The sequence below is a fragment of the Loxodonta africana genome, chromosome 11 (assembly GCF_030014295.1).
Source record: "Loxodonta africana isolate mLoxAfr1 chromosome 11, mLoxAfr1.hap2, whole genome shotgun sequence".
Lineage (NCBI taxonomy): Eukaryota > Metazoa > Chordata > Mammalia > Proboscidea > Elephantidae > Loxodonta > Loxodonta africana.
In genome coordinates, this window is record NC_087352.1 from 33,653,296 (window position 1) to 33,675,627 (window position 22,332).

Sequence of the window (22,332 nt, forward strand, 5' to 3'; positions counted from 1 at the left end):
CTTATCCTGCAATGTCAACCCTCTCTCTCTGCTCTAATGATTATTTCCTCATCTTGTGCTTTTATAAGTTAGCCAAGGACAGGTGAGCTGTCTTTCTTGTGTGGAGTGACTACCACCTACCCCTATTTTGCTTGGTGCAAACCCAGGCGTGTTCCTTTGTGAACGGATCATTTTCTAGAGGTCATTCAGACCATAATTTCAGGGTCCAGCCACTATCCTGATGGTCCTTCTTAGGAAATTGGACCCAGTGGGAACGTTTTCTCCCTCTGCTTAGTCTGTGGGTCAGCATTTTCCTTCCCTTGTAGTTCTTAATTCCCTTAAGTGGCAATTATTTAAGACATAGTTAGAGAAGGTGCAATCTACATTCATCTAATAAAACCTAAATATTAAAAAGGACAGAAAAATCCAGCATGGTTACTAAGGATAAATGGGACCGCATTTAGCATGTGAAAGGCACCAAAGAAGTGGTACATGAGTGAATGGATAAAACGATGAAAACTACTGGAGGTAAAAATAAAATTAAGAAGTAAAAGGGCATATTATATGTCAAAGAGATAGAATATCTTAATTACAAAAGGTTAATATCACAGTCAGTGTTAAGAAATAGGTGGAAAAATCATTCTACTAAGTACTACCTAGAAATGCACTCAAAGGTAGCTAACAGAGAAAGCCTAAATTTTAGATCTTTTTAAACAGTCTATGATAAAAGTTAGATTAGTACATTGGTGCAAAATACACACTCGTAATAGAGAAAACCTATTAATGCTAACAGCATGATGCCTGGAAATGAGATCACCACGTCTGTGGAAAGACATACTGGAAAAATTATGATGACTTCCATGGACAGAATAAATAAATGTATTCTCAAGTCAGAGGCCCTATAAGAAGCCACAGGAGAAAGGTAGGTAAATAAAGGTCAAAAGTTCTTAAAGAGGTCACTAGAGAAAGGGAAGAATTTGGAGTTTTATGTGGCCCAGTCATAAGAAAATGGCAAAACTACTGGATGGGGTAAAAATGAGGGAATGCATTAAAATGACAACCTATTCATGAAATACGATTGCACAAGTCCAGCATAAGGGGATTATGTCGGTAGTAACATAATACAAAGGAGCCCTGGCGGCACAGTGGTGAAAGTGCTCAGCTGCTAACTGAAAACTGGACAATTTGAACCCACCAGCTGCTCCACGGGAGAAAGGTGTGGCAGTCTGCTTCCATAAAGATTACAGCCTTAGAGACCCTCTGGGACAGTTCTACTGTGTCCTACAGGGTCACCATGAGTCAGAAATGACTGGATGGTTTTTTTTTTTTTTGGTGTTTAATATTATACAGCATGCGAGCTGTGGTCATCATGGATTTAAAGTAGATTTTCATACATGAAATAGAATTCTTTCCATTAAGACCAGTTTTAACTCCCATAATTATTTAGGGTCTAATTTTTATAATAAATTCCTTATTCTGGATCACTCAAAGTGGTTTTGTTTCTGTGACTGAACCCTGACTGATAAATAATTTAGGGATAGTGACATTTAATCTAAGGATTACACATAACACCACAAATTTTCTAGCACAAAACAGTAGCATCATAGCAGTCACATTGAAACTAATAATGCCTGACTTCATATTCTGCTACTAGCCTTACGAATTTAGACCAGTTACATTACCTTTTTTTCACCATTAAATTGGAAATAATAACAGCATAAGGTCGTTGTGGGAATTAAATGAGATGAGAAGTTGTGGAAATTAAACGAGATGACATTTCTAAAAGTATCCTCCACAATAACCTTCTAAAAGTATCATCTCATATCCAAAAAAAAAAAAAAACAGTACTTACATAAAAATCATTATCACACATGTGGCCATTTATTTAGAATAAGATGGAAATAAGTCAATGCTACTTTTTAGATCTTATCTATATCCTAGAAAGGAGCTAAAAGATTGTTTTGAAAGAGGCCTAGTATGGTTAATTCAACTAGAGAACTATTATTATTACAGCATACTGACCTCTTGGAGTTCCTCAAGTTCACTATTTTCCCTTTTCCCAAGGTTCTGTTGTTTCCTCTTTCTGGAATGTCCCCCTTCAACCAATGTTTTTCCTATGTAGCACTGACGCTTTGTTGCTCCCCAGCTGGAAAGCTGAGAAAACCTCCTGGGCACCCTACACAGATCACTTCCCTGGGCTTGCCTTCTCAGAGCACCTTGAACTTTTTCTCTGCAGATTGTACACAACAGGAAGGTATTTATTCATGCGGTTGTTTAGCGCCTCTTTTCTACTAAGGAAATAAGCTCTATGTGGCAAGAACCATGCTTGTTTTGCTCCCTGTTGTACCTTCAATGCCAAGAATGGTGCGACACATAAGAGCAGTAAGTGCTCTGTAATATATGTTAAATGAACAAATTCAGTTATATCAATCTCCCGAGATATTACAGAAGCAAAAAGTCCAATATTTGCTTGTTGGCAATTCAGCATATCTCAACACAAGTGTACTTACAAATTCTCAAACAAAATTAATTTCTGATTGCTTCCTGTCCTTTAAAATGTGTTTAGCTGCATACTAAGAAGCTGAATATGAATATAAGCCTCAAACACAAAGAAGTTTATAAAATCTTTCCCACTAAAAAAGTTTAGAAATTACTGGCTCAATTTTTCAATATGATTCAGAAATAGTCACTAGGTACAGTGAAAATATTTTTGTTAATATTTTGGGAATGGTAAAGAAGGTTAGATTACTTTATTTCTGGAATGGGTTGGGCACTTTACTATTCTGATTCCATAGGGTGAACCCCATGTAACTGGGATCGCTGTCTCCCAATTTTCTAGAATTCTATGAAGTCTTCAACAAAGGTTCATATCAAAGACAAGCGTCCTATCTTGTATAGCTTAGCAATAAAAGAAATGGCCATACACCTGAGGAAACCTTATAGGAGCATCACTTTTCTCAGGAGGTAGAATAGTGGGGTGTGGATAATGATCTTTGTGATATTCAAAGATTTATAAGAAGATGTCTTTTGCTCAACACTTCCTTCTCTAGGTGGAAGCATAAGACTTACTCAGTGGGACCCTGACAATGAGCACAAACATGCAGAAGTGGAGTCAACTAAATGTAAGTATTCATATAAAATCCCAGCATACATTAATATGTCAGATTTCAGGTCTATCTCAAAACTTTTAGGCCAAAGACATCCAATTTTACCTGTGTGATGATGATACAAGATTGTTTCTTATACTTTGAGTGAAAATGACTATGTATATTAATGTAATAGGTGAATACCTTGACATCTTAATACCTAGAAGACGAACACACCCACATTGATCCTGCCATAAATAATAAAAATACATAGCCCTGGATCGTAAATGTCTTTTTCAATGTAAAAAAGACATTAAAAATTTGATACCTTCAAACTGAACATAAAACATTTTAAAATGTCTAACACATTTTCTTAGATGCAGATGTAGAAATTGGCATGAAAAAAAATATATTAAGTGCTATAACAGAATTATCTCTAAAACCAAAATTACTTCTTTGAGTTCTGGTTCATGGTAAAAGATTTATGATCTAATAGCATAAAAAAATATATCACAAAAATTCTTTTTCACTACACATGGGGGGGAAGGCTAGAAATATAGGCAAAGATGACACATTAGAATAAAATCAAAGTAAAACAAAGTAAAAAAGAAACCTATAATGTTATCCAACCACTTTTAAAGAGCTACTCTGTTTTATCTTCTACTCTTTGCTACCATTTTTCTCAATGTGCTATTCAATCTGGCTTTCTAGCTCAACCCCCTCACAGGCCCCTCACTGACCCTATAGTCTCTTCCAATGCACTCAGGCTTCAGGTCCATCTTCTCACCTCTCTTATCATTCAACTCTCACAAAATCAAGTACTCTTCAACTTACCTTCTTGCACTTCAGATTAATCCTCTTCACTTATACCTGAGTTGCACAAGATATAGCTATATTTCTATCTCTGTAATAAACATTATTTCCAATACTCGTTGAAACAGCAAGAGTGCTAATAAGTTGAAAAAATTTAATTACAATTAAACTTACACAAGAGGGACTGCAATCTGGCATCTATTCTATCTGGTCCTTGCTCTGCCTGAATAACCGAGGCTAATCCTATCAATGAAGTATTTGTAAAAAACAGCATAAAAATGTCAATCTATCCAATATTTAGTTACTAACATAAAGAATGTTAGAACATGAGACAACACTGCCTAATAAGAGGGAAATCCGGCTATGGGTTTGGTGTCTTTTTAAACAATAAAACCTTAGGTGAAACCAACTGTATTACTACCAAACAGCATTCTAAATTTCGAGGGAACTATCGGGGCATTTTCTCATCTCCGTCATTTCATACTGACATCGTTAGAGCAGCTTATTTCTCAGAAACAGTCTTGCTGACTTATCAAGAGAGCAGGCATGTAAACTAGGTGAACATTTAAGTTGTGCCGACAGTCCAGGCCACCCAAGTAAATATAAACTCAGAACACTGAGTGATTCCAGGTAAATATTTGATTTGTTAAATACTTATAGAGAACACAACATGTGCCAGGCACTATTTTAGTCACTTTACAAATATTAACTTATTTAAGGCTTTTATCACTAAAAAATTAATTGACGTAAACCTTACTCCAAGATACAAAGGGATCTACTTCGTTAGTTTAAGATGCAGATTCTATTTAGGCCAACAGAGCGCATATCTGTCCCTGACTAGTATTCAGAAAGAAGCCAGTACTGTAATTCATTCTAACTTAGTAAAGCCAGGCAACAAATGTGCAAGGGAATTCTGAAAGGTTCCCCCCCAAAGAGTTCTCTCCCACTGAAACAAAAATTAAATTTTATATACAGAGTTGTGTGATTAAATTAATCTATACTACTTGCAAAGGAATCTTGCCTTTTCCTTTACAAACAGGAAATCACTTATGCTAGGTTTTTATTTTAAGCATTTACTAAAATTATGACTTTCTCACAAAAAGGAAGAATGACTCTCTGCCAATCAAACTGACAAGCTACTAAAAGAATGGCACTAATAGCTATGACAAGAACGAACCTGTTTGAGCTTTTTAAAAAGGATCTAGACCAGCCATCAAAAATATTATCTTACCTAGCTGAGGCCTAAGCTTTATTCTGCTGAAGTAAAAGCTACTAGTGATTTAAGTGACTACTATGACGGATTTTCATCTGTTAAGAGAACACATCTAAGTGTTTTTAATCTTACCGGAAAAAATGGAAATAATAAGAAAGCGTAGGCATGTTTGTAAGGTCCATTATTATGATTATTTGTATTTTTCCTGAATAAAGTAACTTTACAAATTACATAGATATATGTAAATATATATATATAATGGTTGTTGTTCGGCGCTGTTGAGTTGGCCGTGACCCACTGTGACCCAAAGTATAACAATGAAGCATTGCCTGGTCCTGTGCCATCCTCACAATAGTGGTTATGACTGAAACTGACCTTGCATATAAATGATTATTTTATGTACATACATATCTTTCTCTCTCTCTCTGCACACACACACACACACACACACACACACACACACACACACGCACACATTGTTGTTGGCCATCAATTCTGACTCATTGTGACCCTATAGGACACAGTAGAACTGCCCCATAGCAAAAGACCTCTTTAAAGTGTTAAAAAGCAAAGATGCCATTTTGAGGACTAAAGTGCACCTGGCCCAAGCCATGATGTTTTCAATCACCTCATATTTTTTTTTTTCATATGCATGCAAAAGCCAAAGAAGAATTGATGCCTTTGAATTATGGTATCGGCGAAGAATACTGACTGTATCGTGGACTGCCAGAAGAGCAAACAAATCTTTCCTGGAAGAAGTACGGAAGAATGCTCCTTAGAAGCAGGGATATAGAGACTACTTCTCATGTACTTTGGACATGTTATCAGGAGGGATCAGTCCTTGGAGAAGGACATCACACTCGGTAAGGTAGAAGGTCAACGAAAAAGAGGAAGATCCTCAATGAGATGGACCGATGCAGTGGCTGCCAACAACGGGCTCAAGCATAACAATTGTGAGGATGGCATATGACTGAAGAATGTTTCATTCTGTTGTACGTGGAGTCACTATGAGTCAGAAGCAACTCAAAGGCACCTAACAACTACAATCTTTACAGAAGCAGACTGCCACATCTTTCTCCTGCAGAGTGGCTGGTGGGTTCAAACTGCCAACCTTTCAGTTAGCACCGAAGCACTCAACCACTGTGTAATGAAGGCATATATATATATGTATGTATGTATACACTTATATGTGTATATAAATACACATATATAAGTATGTATGTATATTTTGTATTAACTCTTCCCCGTTTTCAGTTACCCTATAGGGTCGCTATGAGTCAGAATAGATTCAACAGCAGTGGGTCTGGTTTTAGTTTTTATCCCAATCAACTTCCTCCTCTAACAACACCACACTAACAAAATACCTATTTAAAATTTTCTAATATGAATACATTCAGAAAATAAATGGGCGCATTGCTTACAACGGTGACAAAGCTCCCCTGAGAAGAATCATATTATAAGCAAAAAGGGAGAACCCTTTCTTATTCAATACTACAAAGAATTAAGGAATAATAATTTCACTGGGTACCATATATTGAGAGTAAATATGCATCTCATTTTATTTGTCCATAAGATCTGCAGCTAACTGATGAAACCAATATCAGGTACAGCAAACACCCCTCAGTCAGAACGACATTTAGGAGAAGGAAGAGTCAGTGACAACCCAGACAAAATCTTGATGAGTTTACATCAGGTCACAGAACAGTGAAGGGGAAGGATACATGAAGTCGAAGGAAAATACACTGTTATCTACTTACAGCATTTTAAGGATGAAATTTTAAACCTATGCACACTCTGTTTTTAAAAACTGCTATGATAATAGAGTATATAGAAATGAACCAAAAAAAATACAGCCAGCTGATTTTCAACAAAAGTACAAGGCCAATTTAATGGAGAAAAGATGTTTTCATCAAATGTTGTTGAAACAAGACAGTCATATGCAAAAAAACAAAACAAAACAAAGAAACAAACCTTCACCTCCACCTAACACTTTCTGAAAAATTTAACTCAAAATGAATCATAAACCAGTGTAACAACCAGAACGCAATTAAAGAGAATGTTGACACATTGTGAAAAATGTAACTAATGTCACTGAACAATTTGTGAAGAAACTGTCAAATGGGAACCTAATTTGCTGTGTAAACTTGCACCAAAAACACAGTATTATTTAAAAGAACAAAACAAAAATAGATCACAGACCTAAATGTAAAATATAACATCATAAAGCTTTTCCCCCCTTCCCTCTCCAGCATAAAGCTTCCTGAAGAAAATTTAGGAGGTAAATTTTATACCTTGTGCTAGGTAAATTTTTAAATATTACATCAAAAGTACAAACTGTAAGAGAAAAATTAATATTTTGGACTTTTATGAAAATTAAAAACCTTTGCTCTGTAAAAGATAATATTAAGAGGCTGGAAAAACAAACAAGCCACAGACTGGGAGAAAGTATTGGTAAAACACATTTTCTAAAAAAGGTCTTGTATTGGGGAAAGAAAGAGAAAACCTAAAACTCAACCACCCATGAGTAAAAATTTTCAATTGACACTTTATCAAAGAAAATATATAGATGACAAGTAAGTATATTAATTGATGCTGAACACAAATTGTGATTAGTCAAATACAAATTACTACTGTCTGCGTATTACAATAACTTAATAGAAAAACAAAAACAAACAGCAACAACAAAAAAACTGACAATACCAAGTGCTGGTGAAGATGTGGAGCAACTGGAACTCTCACACATTGTTCATGGGAATGTAAAATTGTACAAGCACTTTGGAAAACAGTTTGATGGTTTCTTAAAAAGTTAAACATAAAATACCATATGATCCAGATATCTTATTTCTAGGTACATACCCAAGAGAAATAAAATCCTACATTCATACAGAAACCTATATATGAGGCTTTATAGCAGCTCTATTCATAATTGCCAAAAACAGTAAACAACCACAATGTCATTAAACCGGTGAATGGAGAAACAAACCGTGGTACACCCGTGCAATGGAAAACTACTCAGCAATCAAAACGTACAAATTATTGCTTCACACAGAAACCACAAGGAATTTTAACTGCATTCTTCCCAAATGAATGAAGCCAGACCCAATGGCTACATATACTATGATTCCGCTTATTTTAAAGGCAAAACTATAGGACCAGGAAATAGATCAGTGGTTGTCAGGGGATGGGGTTGGAAAGAGGGCTTCAGGGAACTGTTAAGAGATAGAACCATTCTGTATCATGACAGTCGTAGTAGATACATGACTTGATGCCTTTGCCAAATCCATAGGATGATACAAAATAAATTAACAGCATATAAAATTAAAAAAAATTACCTACGGTGTGTGCAGAACCCAAATTGCAACGTAAACTGTAACATATGAAGCTAACTGTATTCCAAAACCAACCAAGCCTGTTGCCGTCTAGTTGATTTCAACTCACAGAGACCCTATAGGACAGAGTAGAACTGCCCCGGTTAATATAACCACCCCGAAAAGGGTGGAGAAGAACAGAATTCACCTGCATAACTTTGGAAAAGAATACTTTAAATTAAAGACAAAAATAATTGTTCATAAATACTAAGTAAATTTGTTTCTCATAGAGTCAATAGTTAGCAACTTTGATATTACTCTGTGTGTATATTCGGGTTGAAAAAATAACTACAGTGCAGACAGTGAGAACTAAAACTGCTATGGTTGGAAGAAACAAATGGGAAAGTTGGAATGAGCCTAGCAGTGTTGATAAGAAAAGGGGGTAAGTTAGAATGAGCCCCACCCAGTGCCGTCGAGTCGATTCCTACTCATAGCAACCCTATAGGACAGAGTAGAACTGCCCCATAGAGTTTCCAAGGAGCACCTGGTGGATTCGAACTGCCAATCCTTTGGTTAGCAGCTGTAGCTCTAAACCACTATGCCACCATAGTTTCCACAGAATGAGCCCGGTGGTGTTGAATTGGAATCACAGGTATCCAGATAAACTCATAGCTGTAGCTCTCTCTTTTTTTTTTAAAGAACACTTTTATTGAGATATAATTCATATACCATCAACTGTTTAGATTTACAATCCCAGAGTTTTAGTATAATGCAAAAAGTTGTGCAACCATTACCACTATCTAATTTGAGAACATTTTATCACTGCGAACAGAAACCCTAAACCCATTAACAATTCCTGTTTCCGTCTTCCCACCAGACCCTGGAAACCACTAATCTACTTTCTATCTCTACAGATTTTCCTATTCTGGACATTTCCTAAGTGGTCTTCTTCCACTTGGCATAACGTCTTCAAGATTCAGCCATGTTGTACATGTATTAGTACGTCATTACTTTTTACGTACAAATGATATTTTATTGTATGGATATACCATATTTTGTTTACCCATTCATGAGTCGATGGGCATCTGGGTTATTTCTACTTTGGGGCCATCATGAACAATGCTGCTATGAACAGTCATCATAAACTTCTGCACGGACATTCAGTTTTCTTGGGTAATACCCAGAAGTGGAATTACTGGATTATATGGTAACTCTATATTTAAGTTTTTGAGAAACTGCCAGATTGTTTTCCAAAGCAGTTGTACCACAAAATTATTTCAAAATAAAAACTTAAAAGAGACAAGGAAAACTTGCTGTGAAAATTTTACTCACAGAAAATGGAAATAAACAAGATTCCAAAAGAGTAAAAATGTGCATTATTACATCATCTGAACTAAATTTCAAAGCTATATTAAACCATGAATTTCCCTTATAATTTGAAAAACTGGTAATGCTTTTCTTCACTAAACAGCTTCAAAACAGTAATCTGTTAGGTGGTGTCAGTAGTAGGACTCAGCGGCACCTACTCTGTTTCCCTCATATAAAGCTGTGTTTTAGCTGGGGTCAAAATATGTGTGTGACGGTGTGTAAATTGGTAAAATATATAAATTACATTGAATTAAACAGTTGATAAAAGGTCTATATAAGAGTAAAAGCCACATCAATTACCTGATAAAATCATACTGCCTCCACTATAATTTCTTAAAATTTTGATAAATGAAGTTGTCAGGGGGATAAGATCACAGTTTTGTTTCTTTTTGACTATTTTAACTTTCAGAACTCTCTTCATGAATGCTGCAAACGTTAGTCCAGATAAGATCACAATTTTGCTGTTGATGAGGTAATCATACTGTCGTGTGCCTATAACCTTGTGGTGGCAAGGAAAGAAGCTTAAAGTTCTAACGTGGCTCTGAATTATACACCTAATTATACTTTGCCAGTCTTCCCAAGAAAGATGTATTTCTTCTAGAAAAACATTAAATATAACTAAAACTTTTATTTAAGTTCATATAGCTAGGGAATGGGTCTGAGTGACCTATGGGCCTGGGATCCATCTCCAACCATTGACTGAATGGATTCCTATTAGTTCAGATATCTTCAGCTCATCCTGTTCGTGTAACTAACAAAATCTGTATTTTGATTGTGTACTCTGTATTTTAAACATTGTGAATGCCATTAAGGGCTTCGTTGAGCATTAACATATATACTAGAAAGGATGGTACTTCAGAATGATAGTCTTTTTAAAAATTAGTTTCAAAAACACAGAGTATGGTAGATAATATACCAAGGCAAAATCAAACACTGCCATTGAGTTCATTCTGACTCATAGCGACCCTGGAGGACAGAGGAGAACTGCCCCTATAGAGTTTAAGGCTGTAAATCTTTATGGAAGCAGAATGCCACCTCTTTGTCCAGTGGAGTGGCTGGTGGGGTTGACCCACTGACCTTTCAGCTCACAGCCAAGTGCTTAACCATTGCACCACCAGGGCTCCTCAGTCAACATACAAAGAATAGCAATCATTCAAATAGATTATGTAAGTGATAAATTTCTATTCTGGAAAAAAAATAAAGGATTATGTTGGCCTTTTCTAGGCCTAAATTTGGATACGTGCTCAGGCTCATGCTAGTATATGTATGAACACTAATATATAAAAAACATATATAGTTATGAGACTCATTACTATTAATAACAATTTGATATCAGTGCAAAGAATCATTAGTCTTTTCATTCTTGCATACTTTCCTACTATTAAAACGGCAGTTAGAAAACTCAGTACCTTTTTTTCAGAGACCATTTCGACATCTTTCTACAACTTACAATGGACTTTCGTATGCAGTATCTAATTAGAACCTCATGTTTTAAAGAAAGACTAGATACTGTTACTCATTCTGCAATTGAGGAAACAGACAGAGAGTAGTTGAATGACTTGCTCAAAGTCACACATGTCAATGATAAAGTCAGAACACTACAACCTTGTTCATTTGACTCCATCCACCCATGCACCCACCTACTCATCCATCTGTCTGTTGCTCTAACCATCTGTGCACCAAGCTCTGTACTAGGCAGTGGAGGTACAGCTGTGAAAATATTTTACACAGTGGTATTTTTATTGTCACACCATGCTACTTCCTAAGAGAGGGGCCCTGGTGGTGCGATGGTGAAGTGCTAGACTGCTAACCAAAAGGTTGGTTGTTCAAACCCACCCAGTGGTTCTATGGGAAGACCTGGCGATCTGCTCCCCTAAAGGTTACAGCCTAGGAAACCCTACAGGGCAGTTCTACTCCATTACGTGGGGTTGTTATGAGTCAAAATTGACTCAATGGCACCTAACAACCAAAACCCTTCCCAGTACATGTTTTCAGATTATTTGAAATCTTAAAACCTCAAATTTTTAAGGTTTCCATGATAAGAATTTCATTTTTGTATGAATGCTGACTTTTAAAGGCTCCTGTCTATGCAGGATCATGTAATACGAAAACTTCTGCAGACAAGGAGGCATGGGTTTGAATCTGACACACTGGAGTAATGTATCTTTGTGCAGCATAATCTCCTGAAGACCTGTTTTCAAAAATCATTAAATTAGTAACCATATCTACCAAAAAGATTTGAGTATTTAGTGATCTAATGAAAAGTTTGGCACAGGGACTGTTAATACCCTTCCTTGTAATGGAAAAGGCAGCATGTGATACTGTAAAATAATGGCGTTCTTCAGTACTACTTACCAACCACATAAAACAGGAAACCATACATGAACACAATCTGGATTACTCTAGAACAACAATGACTGCCCTTCTGCAGGGGGAAGTATAAGAAGGATGGGCCAGACAGATAGACAGAGTTGTCTGTCTGGGTTTATTTCTTTAACAGTGCTCTAGAGTACTAAGCAGATAAAAGGCGTTTTTTAGAAATCGTGAAGAAATTTTAGAGAGAATGTTTTTATTCTTAAACAGACTGAATATTAAACTATTTAAGAATATATCATCAGCAGGTACTGAACAAACCTACTTTAGTATAATATTCACTAAAACAGAAATGGTGATGACTTCAAAAGGGTCTGCTTAACTTGGAATTAGTAAATAGCTCATTTCCTGATAAACATCCACTAATGTGATTATCCTGGATACCAATTATTATTGAAAAAAGTAGGTTCATGAGAAGTACTGTTTTGACATTATTCACCTAGTGAATACAAAGTCTGTAAGATAGTTCTAAACTTAGGAACTCAAGCAGGAGTGAAGATGAGAAGAGAAAGGCCAGTTACCAAAATATCGAATTTATCGTGCTATAATGGACCCGAGGACGCAGCTCCAGAGTATCTAGACAGGAGTTTGAAAGGAACAAAGACATTTAGCAGGAGTGAAGAAAAATAGTGAATTAGCCCATGGATGATGTATGAGGTTAAAGAATCAAATTGTTGGACTGTTAATTATTTTAGGAAGTCTTTTGTTAGTGGTGAAGTGCCAGGAGACTGGAAAACGAGGGATCCAGTCTGAAGGTGAAAAAGAAAGCGGGGAGAGGCTGCAAATTATAGACCTGAAAGTCTAACATCTATATTAGGAAATAAATTTGAGATGATACTTATGGATGAGCTTAATGATACATTTGGAGAAGTACAATTTAATAGGTGTGAGTCAGCATGGATTTACCAAAGGCAATCATGTCAGAAAAAATTTCACTCCTTTTTAGGTTGAAATAATAATTGGTTTATGTAAGGGAGAACCAATGAGACACTGTCAGGGTTTTCTGAGATTTTTGGACCTTTTCATAAAATGAATTATTGTATAAAATGTCATGACATGTGTCAGGGCATCCAACTAATAAAAGTGGATAAAAGGAACTGGGTTAAAAATAGAGGGCCAGGATAGCTTCAGGACTTTGGGAAAAGAGTAAATCCTACAAAGCTCGACATAACAGAACACTAACGCTTTTAACTAATGATTCAGTAAACCTTTCCAATTAGGAAATCTGAATATACCACTAAATGAGAGGGAACAGTTAAGACATAAAAGGCTATAGCTGTTTTACCTTACCTGCGATCGATTAAGTAATGGGCTCAGAGGTGGAATATAAAATTGAATCCGCCTAAGTCTAAAGCGATCCATTTGCAGAGAATTAAGGAATCAGTTAAGCATACATTAAAATGGAGCTGAATTAGTTATCATTAGAAAGACAAAGGATTTAGGGTTTGGGTAAGAGTCACACTTTCATATTCATATTCATATTCTTTATAACTAAGGAGCCTGGGTGGCTCAGTGGTTAAGCGCTTGGCTGCTAAACCAAAGGTCATCGGCGGTTCAAACCCACCAGCTGCTCTGTAAGAGAAAGACGTGGCTATTGCGTCCTTAAAGATTACAGCATTGGCAATCCTGTGGGGCAGTTCTACTCTGTCCTGTAGGGTCACTAGGAGTCATTAGAAGAAAAAAAGGATTTGGGGTTTTGATAAGAGTCACGCTTTCATATTCTTATTCTTTCTAACTGGGCAAGAAGGAACTGCTATGGAATGTAGCTACATAATACATTTTACGAAGAACTAAAAAATTGATTAAAGAAAAATATGAAAATCTCAACTTGTGAATAACGTATGATAGATTAATGTGCTATTACCCTGTACAGGTAATAATCTGATGTAAATGTTAAATGGTTAAATCTTAATACCTAAGAACTGATGAAAATCATATCAATGGCAACATTATCTTTTAAAAGTATGACAGCAGAAAAATAAAGGCAACTATGGAAAAGACCCTATCAATGTTTAATTCTTAATTTCTCCGGAAAACAGAAGGCCTTTAGAAAAGGTGTTTTCTAAAGAAATCTTTAGAAAAGACAGAAGCATTTTCTACCCCTGTATCGACTGGTATAATTTACATACCGCAATAATTGGGCTAAATCATGGTAACTTTCTCTAAATTTACTTCAGGGTAAGTACTTCCTCAAATAGGTCCCCAAACATATAACCCATCATTTTGTTGTTCTCTGCATGAGGAGCTCAACACTCTATGAACACTTGCTAGTGAAACATAAAGGTGGGCTCCAGAATTAGGCTGGCTGAACCCTGAGTTCTGTGATGCTCTGTTCCCTTCACAGTCTCTGACTTCTGATTGAGTGAGGCCAGACTAATTCCAGCAGCCACCGCGTCACTGGCATTTTCCCAGCCCCCGTGTGACCCAGCACCCTCACAGGCACTTCCCCAGCCCCTGGGTACCTCCTGACTGTCGGGAGGGGGACAGCACCACAGTGCCCATCCACAGTGGTCCCACTCACTCTCCTTGTCACATTCTTTTCCTCTGCAGGTATTTATTACAAATCTAATCAAACAAATAGGAAGCTCAGACAATTGCTATCATTTTGGTTCAACTGTGTTTTTTTGATTATTTGCTATTATTAACTTTGCGGCTCTAGGATGATTATTTTGTGACATTTGCATTTGATGAAATGTAACTGAAAAGACCTGTTTTCATACTTAAGTGGGATAAGACTGGAACATACTAGCTTTTTTAAATAAGTCCTGAAGCAGGTAACTATCACATACTCTACTGCAGTAAAATAAATGCTGGCAGTGTACAAACTACACTGCAACTGCTGTCATTATGCAAATGAACCCCCTTTAAAAACAACAAGAGTTATAATGGCTTCAGCCCCTTACCAGCATGCAAGTACGCCAGGTCTGGGTTTTCAATATCAGGATGCTGTTCTTTCAGGTGGTTCCGGAACTCCACAGGGACATTTGTCCCGTAGTCACACTTGGGGCAGTTGTACATCTTGACTCCCTCATGCTTGCCCGTATGTAAAATGTGTTTGCGGATATTTTCGGCACAGTTTGACCTACCAAGTGAGAAGAAAAAGTAAATAGAATTCAGGTCAAATCGATAACATTATATCACAATGATCTTTGCTAACACTTCTGCAGGGCTTAGTACAAATCAGCTACTATCCTAAATTACTACTATCCTAAGCTACTATTCTCATATAATAATCAATTTATACAATACATGAGCCCTATGAGGCCAGTAACTTTCATTACCCCGGTGCTCGCTTTTAAGTTGGTCTTTTACCTCAGCAATTCAATTCTATGCAGAACCAGAAATACAAAATCCCAGGTTCTATTATTTTAATATGAAATTATCCTGGTACCACTTGAGGGCACTGAAGGTGTTTCATTAATCCCTGAGAACACACCTATCACCATTGAGAAGGAGGACAAAAGGAAACAGACCGTCGTCACCTCCAGCAAATTTAGAACTCGTAGGAAACAATGAAGTGTTTAAATTCAGTCAAACTAGTTGCTCTAAGTAAGGCTCTAAAGAACTTGAAGAAAGAAAGGGAGATAGAAACAGCCTCCCTTTTACTCCAGCCTGCCCAACATCTGGGCAATCTGCTAACTGCCAGCAAGTTTCCTGTGGTGGTATAGGCCTTCAGACTGATGGACTGAGCAATGCCATCCAGGGCCCACCTATGCTGTGTCAAACAGCCCCTGAAAACAGCAGTGGGCTTCGTCCAACTCCTGCAGGTGCAGGAAAGCAAGGTCTGAGGAAGCAGCATGCCAGGAGTTCTGGGGATGCCGCCCTTTGAGGCAAACTGTTCCACCTGCTCCCTCATCGACATCAGCACCTTCCTGTCAGAGACTGCACACCTAGACCCATTCTGAAACACACATACACAGTTGTTTTCTATTGTCTGTGTCATTCCTAGAAGGATAATAAAAAAGGCCCTACACAAATTCAATAGGGATGGGGTACTATCTAAAGAAACAAAAAACTCAGACTTGCTGCAGATTACCTACGAAGCAAAGTTACATGCCAGAAGGCGACCAGGCAGTATCTTCAACACCATTTCACAATGGCAATGCTGAAGAACAAAACCCCGCAAAATATTCTACGAAGATAGGGATCCAGTACCAAACAAGGCTGGGAAACGGTCAATACCAAAGGCATCTCACAGTACATATCAGAATATTAAAGTTTCTCAGAAGGAACTTCAAGTAGGTCAGCATTTCCTAAACACTTTTAATTGGAAAAATAAAAAAAAAGAAAGAAAAATTTCTTTTTTTTTTTTAATTGGAATTGCTTTTGTATATAATACGTTCAAAAACATTCTGCTGCTTATTTTTCAGGGACTAAACCAGTTGCTGTCAAATCAGCTTCACCTAATGGTGACCCTACATGTGTCAGAGGAGAACTGTGCCCCCCAGAGTGTTCAATGGCTGGTTTTTGGGAAATAGATTGCCAGGCCTTTCTTCTGAGTTTCAGAGAATACGTCCTGAGAAATATTGGTCAAGGAAACAGCAAATGGTTATATCCCAACAATTTTACACTAGTTTGTAAAGGCAACAAACGACATTAGAACTCCAAAGACTCAGCACCATATTTTTCACAAATAATGCATGCGTTATGTTTTTTGCCAATCATACAATGCCCTCACCATGCGTTATTTTTGCAAGAGTACTATGCCAATTTTATTTTACATGTTACTGACCTTAATTGACACTAAGACACAAACTGTGAAATAAGCAGACCTAACATAGCTTAATGGTTTCACTTAAGATGATCTGATAAGGTTTTTGCATTCAATTGTTGAGTTAATGCACTATAATTATCAACATAAATTAACAGAACAAAAGCAGTTTCAATTATTTATGTTCTGATTACCAAGGGACTTCTAAACCTAACCCATGACTTATTGATCGTGTCTTATACCTTTACTATACAATTATGATCAAAAGTAACATTTTCAGACTATTTTTATACACATAAGCAGGAGATTAAAGAAAACGAACAGAACGATATAATTTACCTGTAATACAGGAGGATCAGTGAATGAGGCTGAAATTCACTTCTGGAAATGTCACAAGACATGTATGGTATATGCATGGGTGCACTAGGCCAGAAGTGTTCTACTTCATTGGACCATTTCCGTGTGTTATATGTGTGGCCATGTTATTTAAGTGGGTACATTATTTGCAAAGAAATATGGTAAATATGTTCTCTACTGTGTCATTACAAGAGTGGTATGGAGAACAACCATCTCAGCAAGCCAGGTAGAGAAAATGGCACCTCTGGGTATGTTGAACCACAAACTTTTCAGTTAGTCCCATGCTTAACTACACCACTGAGGGACTTCTAAGTAAACCACCACCCCCGCCACAAAAAACCAAACCCACTGAAGTCAAGTTGATTCTGACTCATAGGGCTGCTATGAGTCAGAAGTACACCACAGCCCTCCTAATTTCAGGTATTTACATATCAAAGATACCGGCACAATCTAAGAAAAGGATAAGATTGTAGAGTCTCTCGAATGTATAAATATCCTTAGAATAATCTCTCTGAAGCATGTTGACGGAAGTAACATAAGCAAACACCTGAAGATGCATGATACAAATGAATTGTCCACTTCTGTGATAACTGAAAGGCAGAGGAGTGTTTCTGAATCCCCCAATCAGTTGGGTGAACTGTTCCAAATTACCCCTTTAATTCCACGGATCTCCAATTTATTTTCAACAGCATTACAGCCACCCCCTAAATTCACCATTGTTTGCTGATGTTGCAGAGAAAAAACAAAAAGCTACTAACCCAACCCAGTACCCGGTGCCGTAGAGTCAATTCCGACTCATAGCAAAAAAGCTACTTCTGTAGTTAATTATTACTGTCTATTATGACTGTCGATTCTGCGCACCACCTATATCATTTCCTTATGGAAAACACTAGGCGTTAGGAGTCATCAGAGACAATTACCTATCAAGTGAAGAAAATAAAATTACTGAGATACACACATTTTAACATATGATACACACTTAAATGGGGGAGGAGATAAGCAAAGAATCCTAACATTCAGTGAAGGAAGAAAGAGATGACTCTGAAAACAAAACAATATTTTGTTCTCAAGGGGGTATATCTTTGACAGAAATAAGTCAAATCTCCTGAAACCTAAGAAGCATACAGAACCTAACAATCAATAGACTATTACTGAGGCAAGCAAGGTGTGTGTGCACGTGAGGGGGGCGTGGAGATAAAGGCAAAGGAGAGAGGCTTCCTTTGATTTAAAAACAGAAAATAAAACAAGAAAAAGTGGTGTGGAACTTGAGACGTTTAAAAGGTATAAAGGACCGTTATACACCAAAAAAAGAAAAAGGAAAAAAAAGAAACCCAAACCCATTGCCATCAAGTGGATTCTGACTCATAGCAACACAACAGGACAGAGTAGAACCATCCCATGGAGCCTCCAGGGAGCACCTGGTGAATCTGAATGGCCGACCTTTTGGTTAGCAGCCATAGCTCTTAAACCACTATGACACCAGGGCTTCCAAGAGTAGAATGCCCACAGGGTTTCCAAGCGGTGCCTGGTGGGTTCGAACTGCTGACTTTTTGGTTAGCAGCTGAACTCTTAACCACCACACCACCAGGGTTTCCCCTATTATCCACATACCAAAAAACCAAACCCAGTGCCGTCTAGTCAATTCTAACTCATAGTGACCCTGCAGGTCACGGTAGAGCTGCCCCATAGAGTTGCCAAGGAGCACCTGGCGGATTCGAACTGCCAACCCTTTGGTTAGCAGCCGTAGCACTTAACCAGTACGCCACCAGGGTTTCCATTACACGCATACATACATAAATACATATACACATTTTTAAAATGTTTGAAAAATATCCTATGTTTTAAATACATAAATATATATGTATATTTGTACTTGATGTATTATATCTTATCTATGCTATTTATATACCACATTTGTATATATTTTATGCCTATACTATATATGTATATGTATTTATAATTACATGTATTATGCACACACATAAGAAAACTACAAACATGGAAACATGAAAAAGCAGACAGTGGTTGTCTATGACGGCAATGATATGTTTCATATATTTCCATGGATAATGGTGATTTTCTGTGTTTTCCATTTTAACTTATTCTTCTAGATCTAATTTACGCTAGTAGTGGTGTAGCGGTTAAGTGGTTAAGAGTTTGCCTGAGAACCAAAAAGGCAGCAGTATAAATCCACCAGCTGTTCCTTGGGACCCTATAGGGTCACTATGAGTTAGAATCGACTCTATAGCAGCGTTTTTTTTAAAAAAACCTTATAAAAGATTATGACAAAACAGGACCTTTTCCACTTACAGAATCAAAGTAAAAAATCAAACTATTCTAAGATGGAAAAAATAAAAGCTGTAATATGTTATGTCAATATGGCTTAAAGTAGGGGCAAGCTTAATTGCGTACACATGACAATATCACGTAAGCTACAGCTGAACATGTCCAGCTATGTCATAAGACTTAGGGAAAAATAAAAGATAGGACCTTCTGCTAAGTGATTCTGAATGACATTCAGCCCACAAACATGACAGACAAGTAACTGAAATGGTAAATTGATGTGGAACTAACCCAAAACAGGAAATAAAGTAGAAATAAGGATGCTCTAAGACAACATTTCAAACAGGGTTATAGTAGCATTGCCAGTGAAGTCAACGTGGCACACAACGATTAGAAGTGGGTGATTGAATAATGTCTTCAGTACGACACTGAATTTTAGGTAAAGACACAAACCACTATAGTACAGAGCAACTTTCAAGAATACAGGACGAAAAGAAAAAAAGATAAGTGTGTGCTCTCTCCAATCTTAGATTCACTCAAAATAGACAGCTTTTAGATTTAAATGGCTCAGAGGACCATAGAAACCCTCCCCTTCCTTGATCCTATTCCTGTACCCTGCTCATCTAAGTTTAGGATTGTAGCTGGAAGAGACAGATTATCACTACCAAGTAAAAAAGTCTCCTACTTCTCTAAGTTTAACTCAGTGAGGCTAGGGCCACGAGTCTATGTGAGTAGGAATGGTATGTGTTGGTATGTGTCATTTCTGGGCTGTGGCAGCTAACACCCATGTATCAACAGAAAGACAAAGGAAAGAGATCATCAAAGAGAGCCCTACTAAAACCACTGTTATCCGGAGTGACTATGTGCCCGCCCAAGACTCAGTCCTCCAAAGAGCAATCTCAGGAGCTTCAAACTGAAGAGCAAAGAGACTTCACTAAATAGTCCAGCAACTTCACCCAAAACTAAGAAAAATAAACAAGCAAAAGCGACAACAACAATTCCCATGGGGAAGGTAGAGAGCATGTCGGTATCCAGGTTGGTACAGTACAGTATCTGAAATGCCCTGTTTTCTACAAAAATTATGAGATATGCAAAATAAACAGAAACGTCTAGCCTGCGCACAGGAAAAAGCAAGTAACAGAGACTGCCTGTGAGAGGGCTCAGATGTTAAATTAATCAAAGACTTCAAAGCTGCTGTTATAAATATGCTCGAAGAATTAAAGGAAACCATGCTTAAAGAAATAAAAAAAATATGATGACAATGTCCTATTAAGTAGAGAATATCAATAAAGAGATAAAAATTATTTTTAAAAGTGAAATTTCGTGTGTCAAAAATATAACTAAAAAAAAATTTACTAGATGTGCTCAACAGTAGATTTTAACTGGCAGAAGAATCAGAGAACTTGAAGAAAGATTAATAGAGATCATATAATCTGACGAACAGAGAGGAAAACTAATAAAGAAAAATGAATGGAGCCTCAGAGGCCTGTGGGACACAACAAAGTACATCAACATATGTATAATGGAAGTCTCAGAAGGCAAAAGAGAAAGGAGCAGAAAAAATATGTGAAGATATAATGGCTCAAAACTTCCAAAATTTGAACAAAAACAATCTAAACATGCAAGGTGCTTGATGGACACCAAGCACCATATTTTTATGCAAATAACATGCACATTCTATGTTTGTTGCCAACTGTACCCTCTCCCATGAGGTATTTTTGTAAGTATGCTATGCCATTTTTTTATATATATCACTGCAAAAAAATTAGCAGAGGATGCTTATGAAAATACCCCATGGGGAGAGGACACGGTTGGGAAAACAAACACAGCACATGTGCTACTTGTGTAAAAATATGGTAAATACAAAGGGATCCATAATCAGATATATCACAGTAAAAATGCTTAAGACAAAAACAAAGTCTTGAAAGCAGCAATAAAAAAATGACTCATGGATACAGGAACACCAACATAATTGTATTAATATTAATAGTAAGTGGGAGGAGGGAATAGAGCTATACGAGACTGATGTTTCTATCTCTCAGTGGAATTAAATTAGTATAAACTTGAAGTTGATCCTGATAAGTTAAGATGTACAGTCTAAGACCCAGAGAAACCGTTACAAAAATTTTCGATACAGTGAAAAAAATCATTAAAGGATTTAAAATGTTACACAAGATGAACTTAATGCAAAAGAAAGCATTAACGAAGGATTAGAGGAATAAAAAGGAATGAGGCATAACAAAGTAAAAAGGCAGACATAAACCCAACTAAATCAATAATATCAGTAAACATAAATGTACCAAATAATCCAATCAAAAGGCAGTGACTGCCGTTTGTATTAAAAACAACAAAGAAGATACAAAAAAATGCTATTTCCAAAAGACACACTTTAGATTAAAAGGCACAAATAAGTCGAAGTAACAGGATTTAAAAAATATGTCATGCAAACAGTACTCCTAAGAAAACTGCAGTGGCTATAACTAATGCCTCTTCAAAATCCCAGACTCTGACCTTCATTCTTCTAAACTCTACAATTACATCCACACATTACAGAACTACCAACAATGGCTATCAGTTGAGGAAAAACCACTTTCAAAGTCTAGCAGGTAGAAAAAAAAAAATTTTTTTTTTTTTTTTTTGGAAGCACTGTTAGATTTGGAAGGTGGATTCCTCAGCACAAGGCTTTAGGTTTCTCCCTGGACTAATGATTTTTGCAGGACTTGCCTGGAATTGTAATATACGTGCACTGTTTTAATGGGAAAGGCATTCTAAATCATGAACAAATTTCAAACTAAACTTGGAAATATGACATGCTAAAAATCTTGGGGCAGTTTACAAAGA

The 22,332-nt window shown here is 36.9% G+C and overlaps 1 protein-coding gene across 2 annotated transcripts in view; it reads right to left on the reverse strand.

Annotated features, from left to right (window-relative positions):
• Positions 1 to 22,332, reverse strand: part of ZNF407 (zinc finger protein 407) — a 482,381-nt gene that overhangs the window by 122,010 nt on the left and 338,039 nt on the right. For both annotated transcript variants that reach the window (XR_010323432.1, XM_003406691.4), the window contains exon 8: positions 15,044 to 15,222. Coding sequence is in view for 1 of the 2 variants with exons in the window: in XM_003406691.4 (XP_003406739.2) it covers positions 15,044 to 15,222 (179 nt within the window). In the remaining variant the exon portion in view is untranslated. The remainder of the gene's footprint in view (positions 1 to 15,043; positions 15,223 to 22,332) is intronic.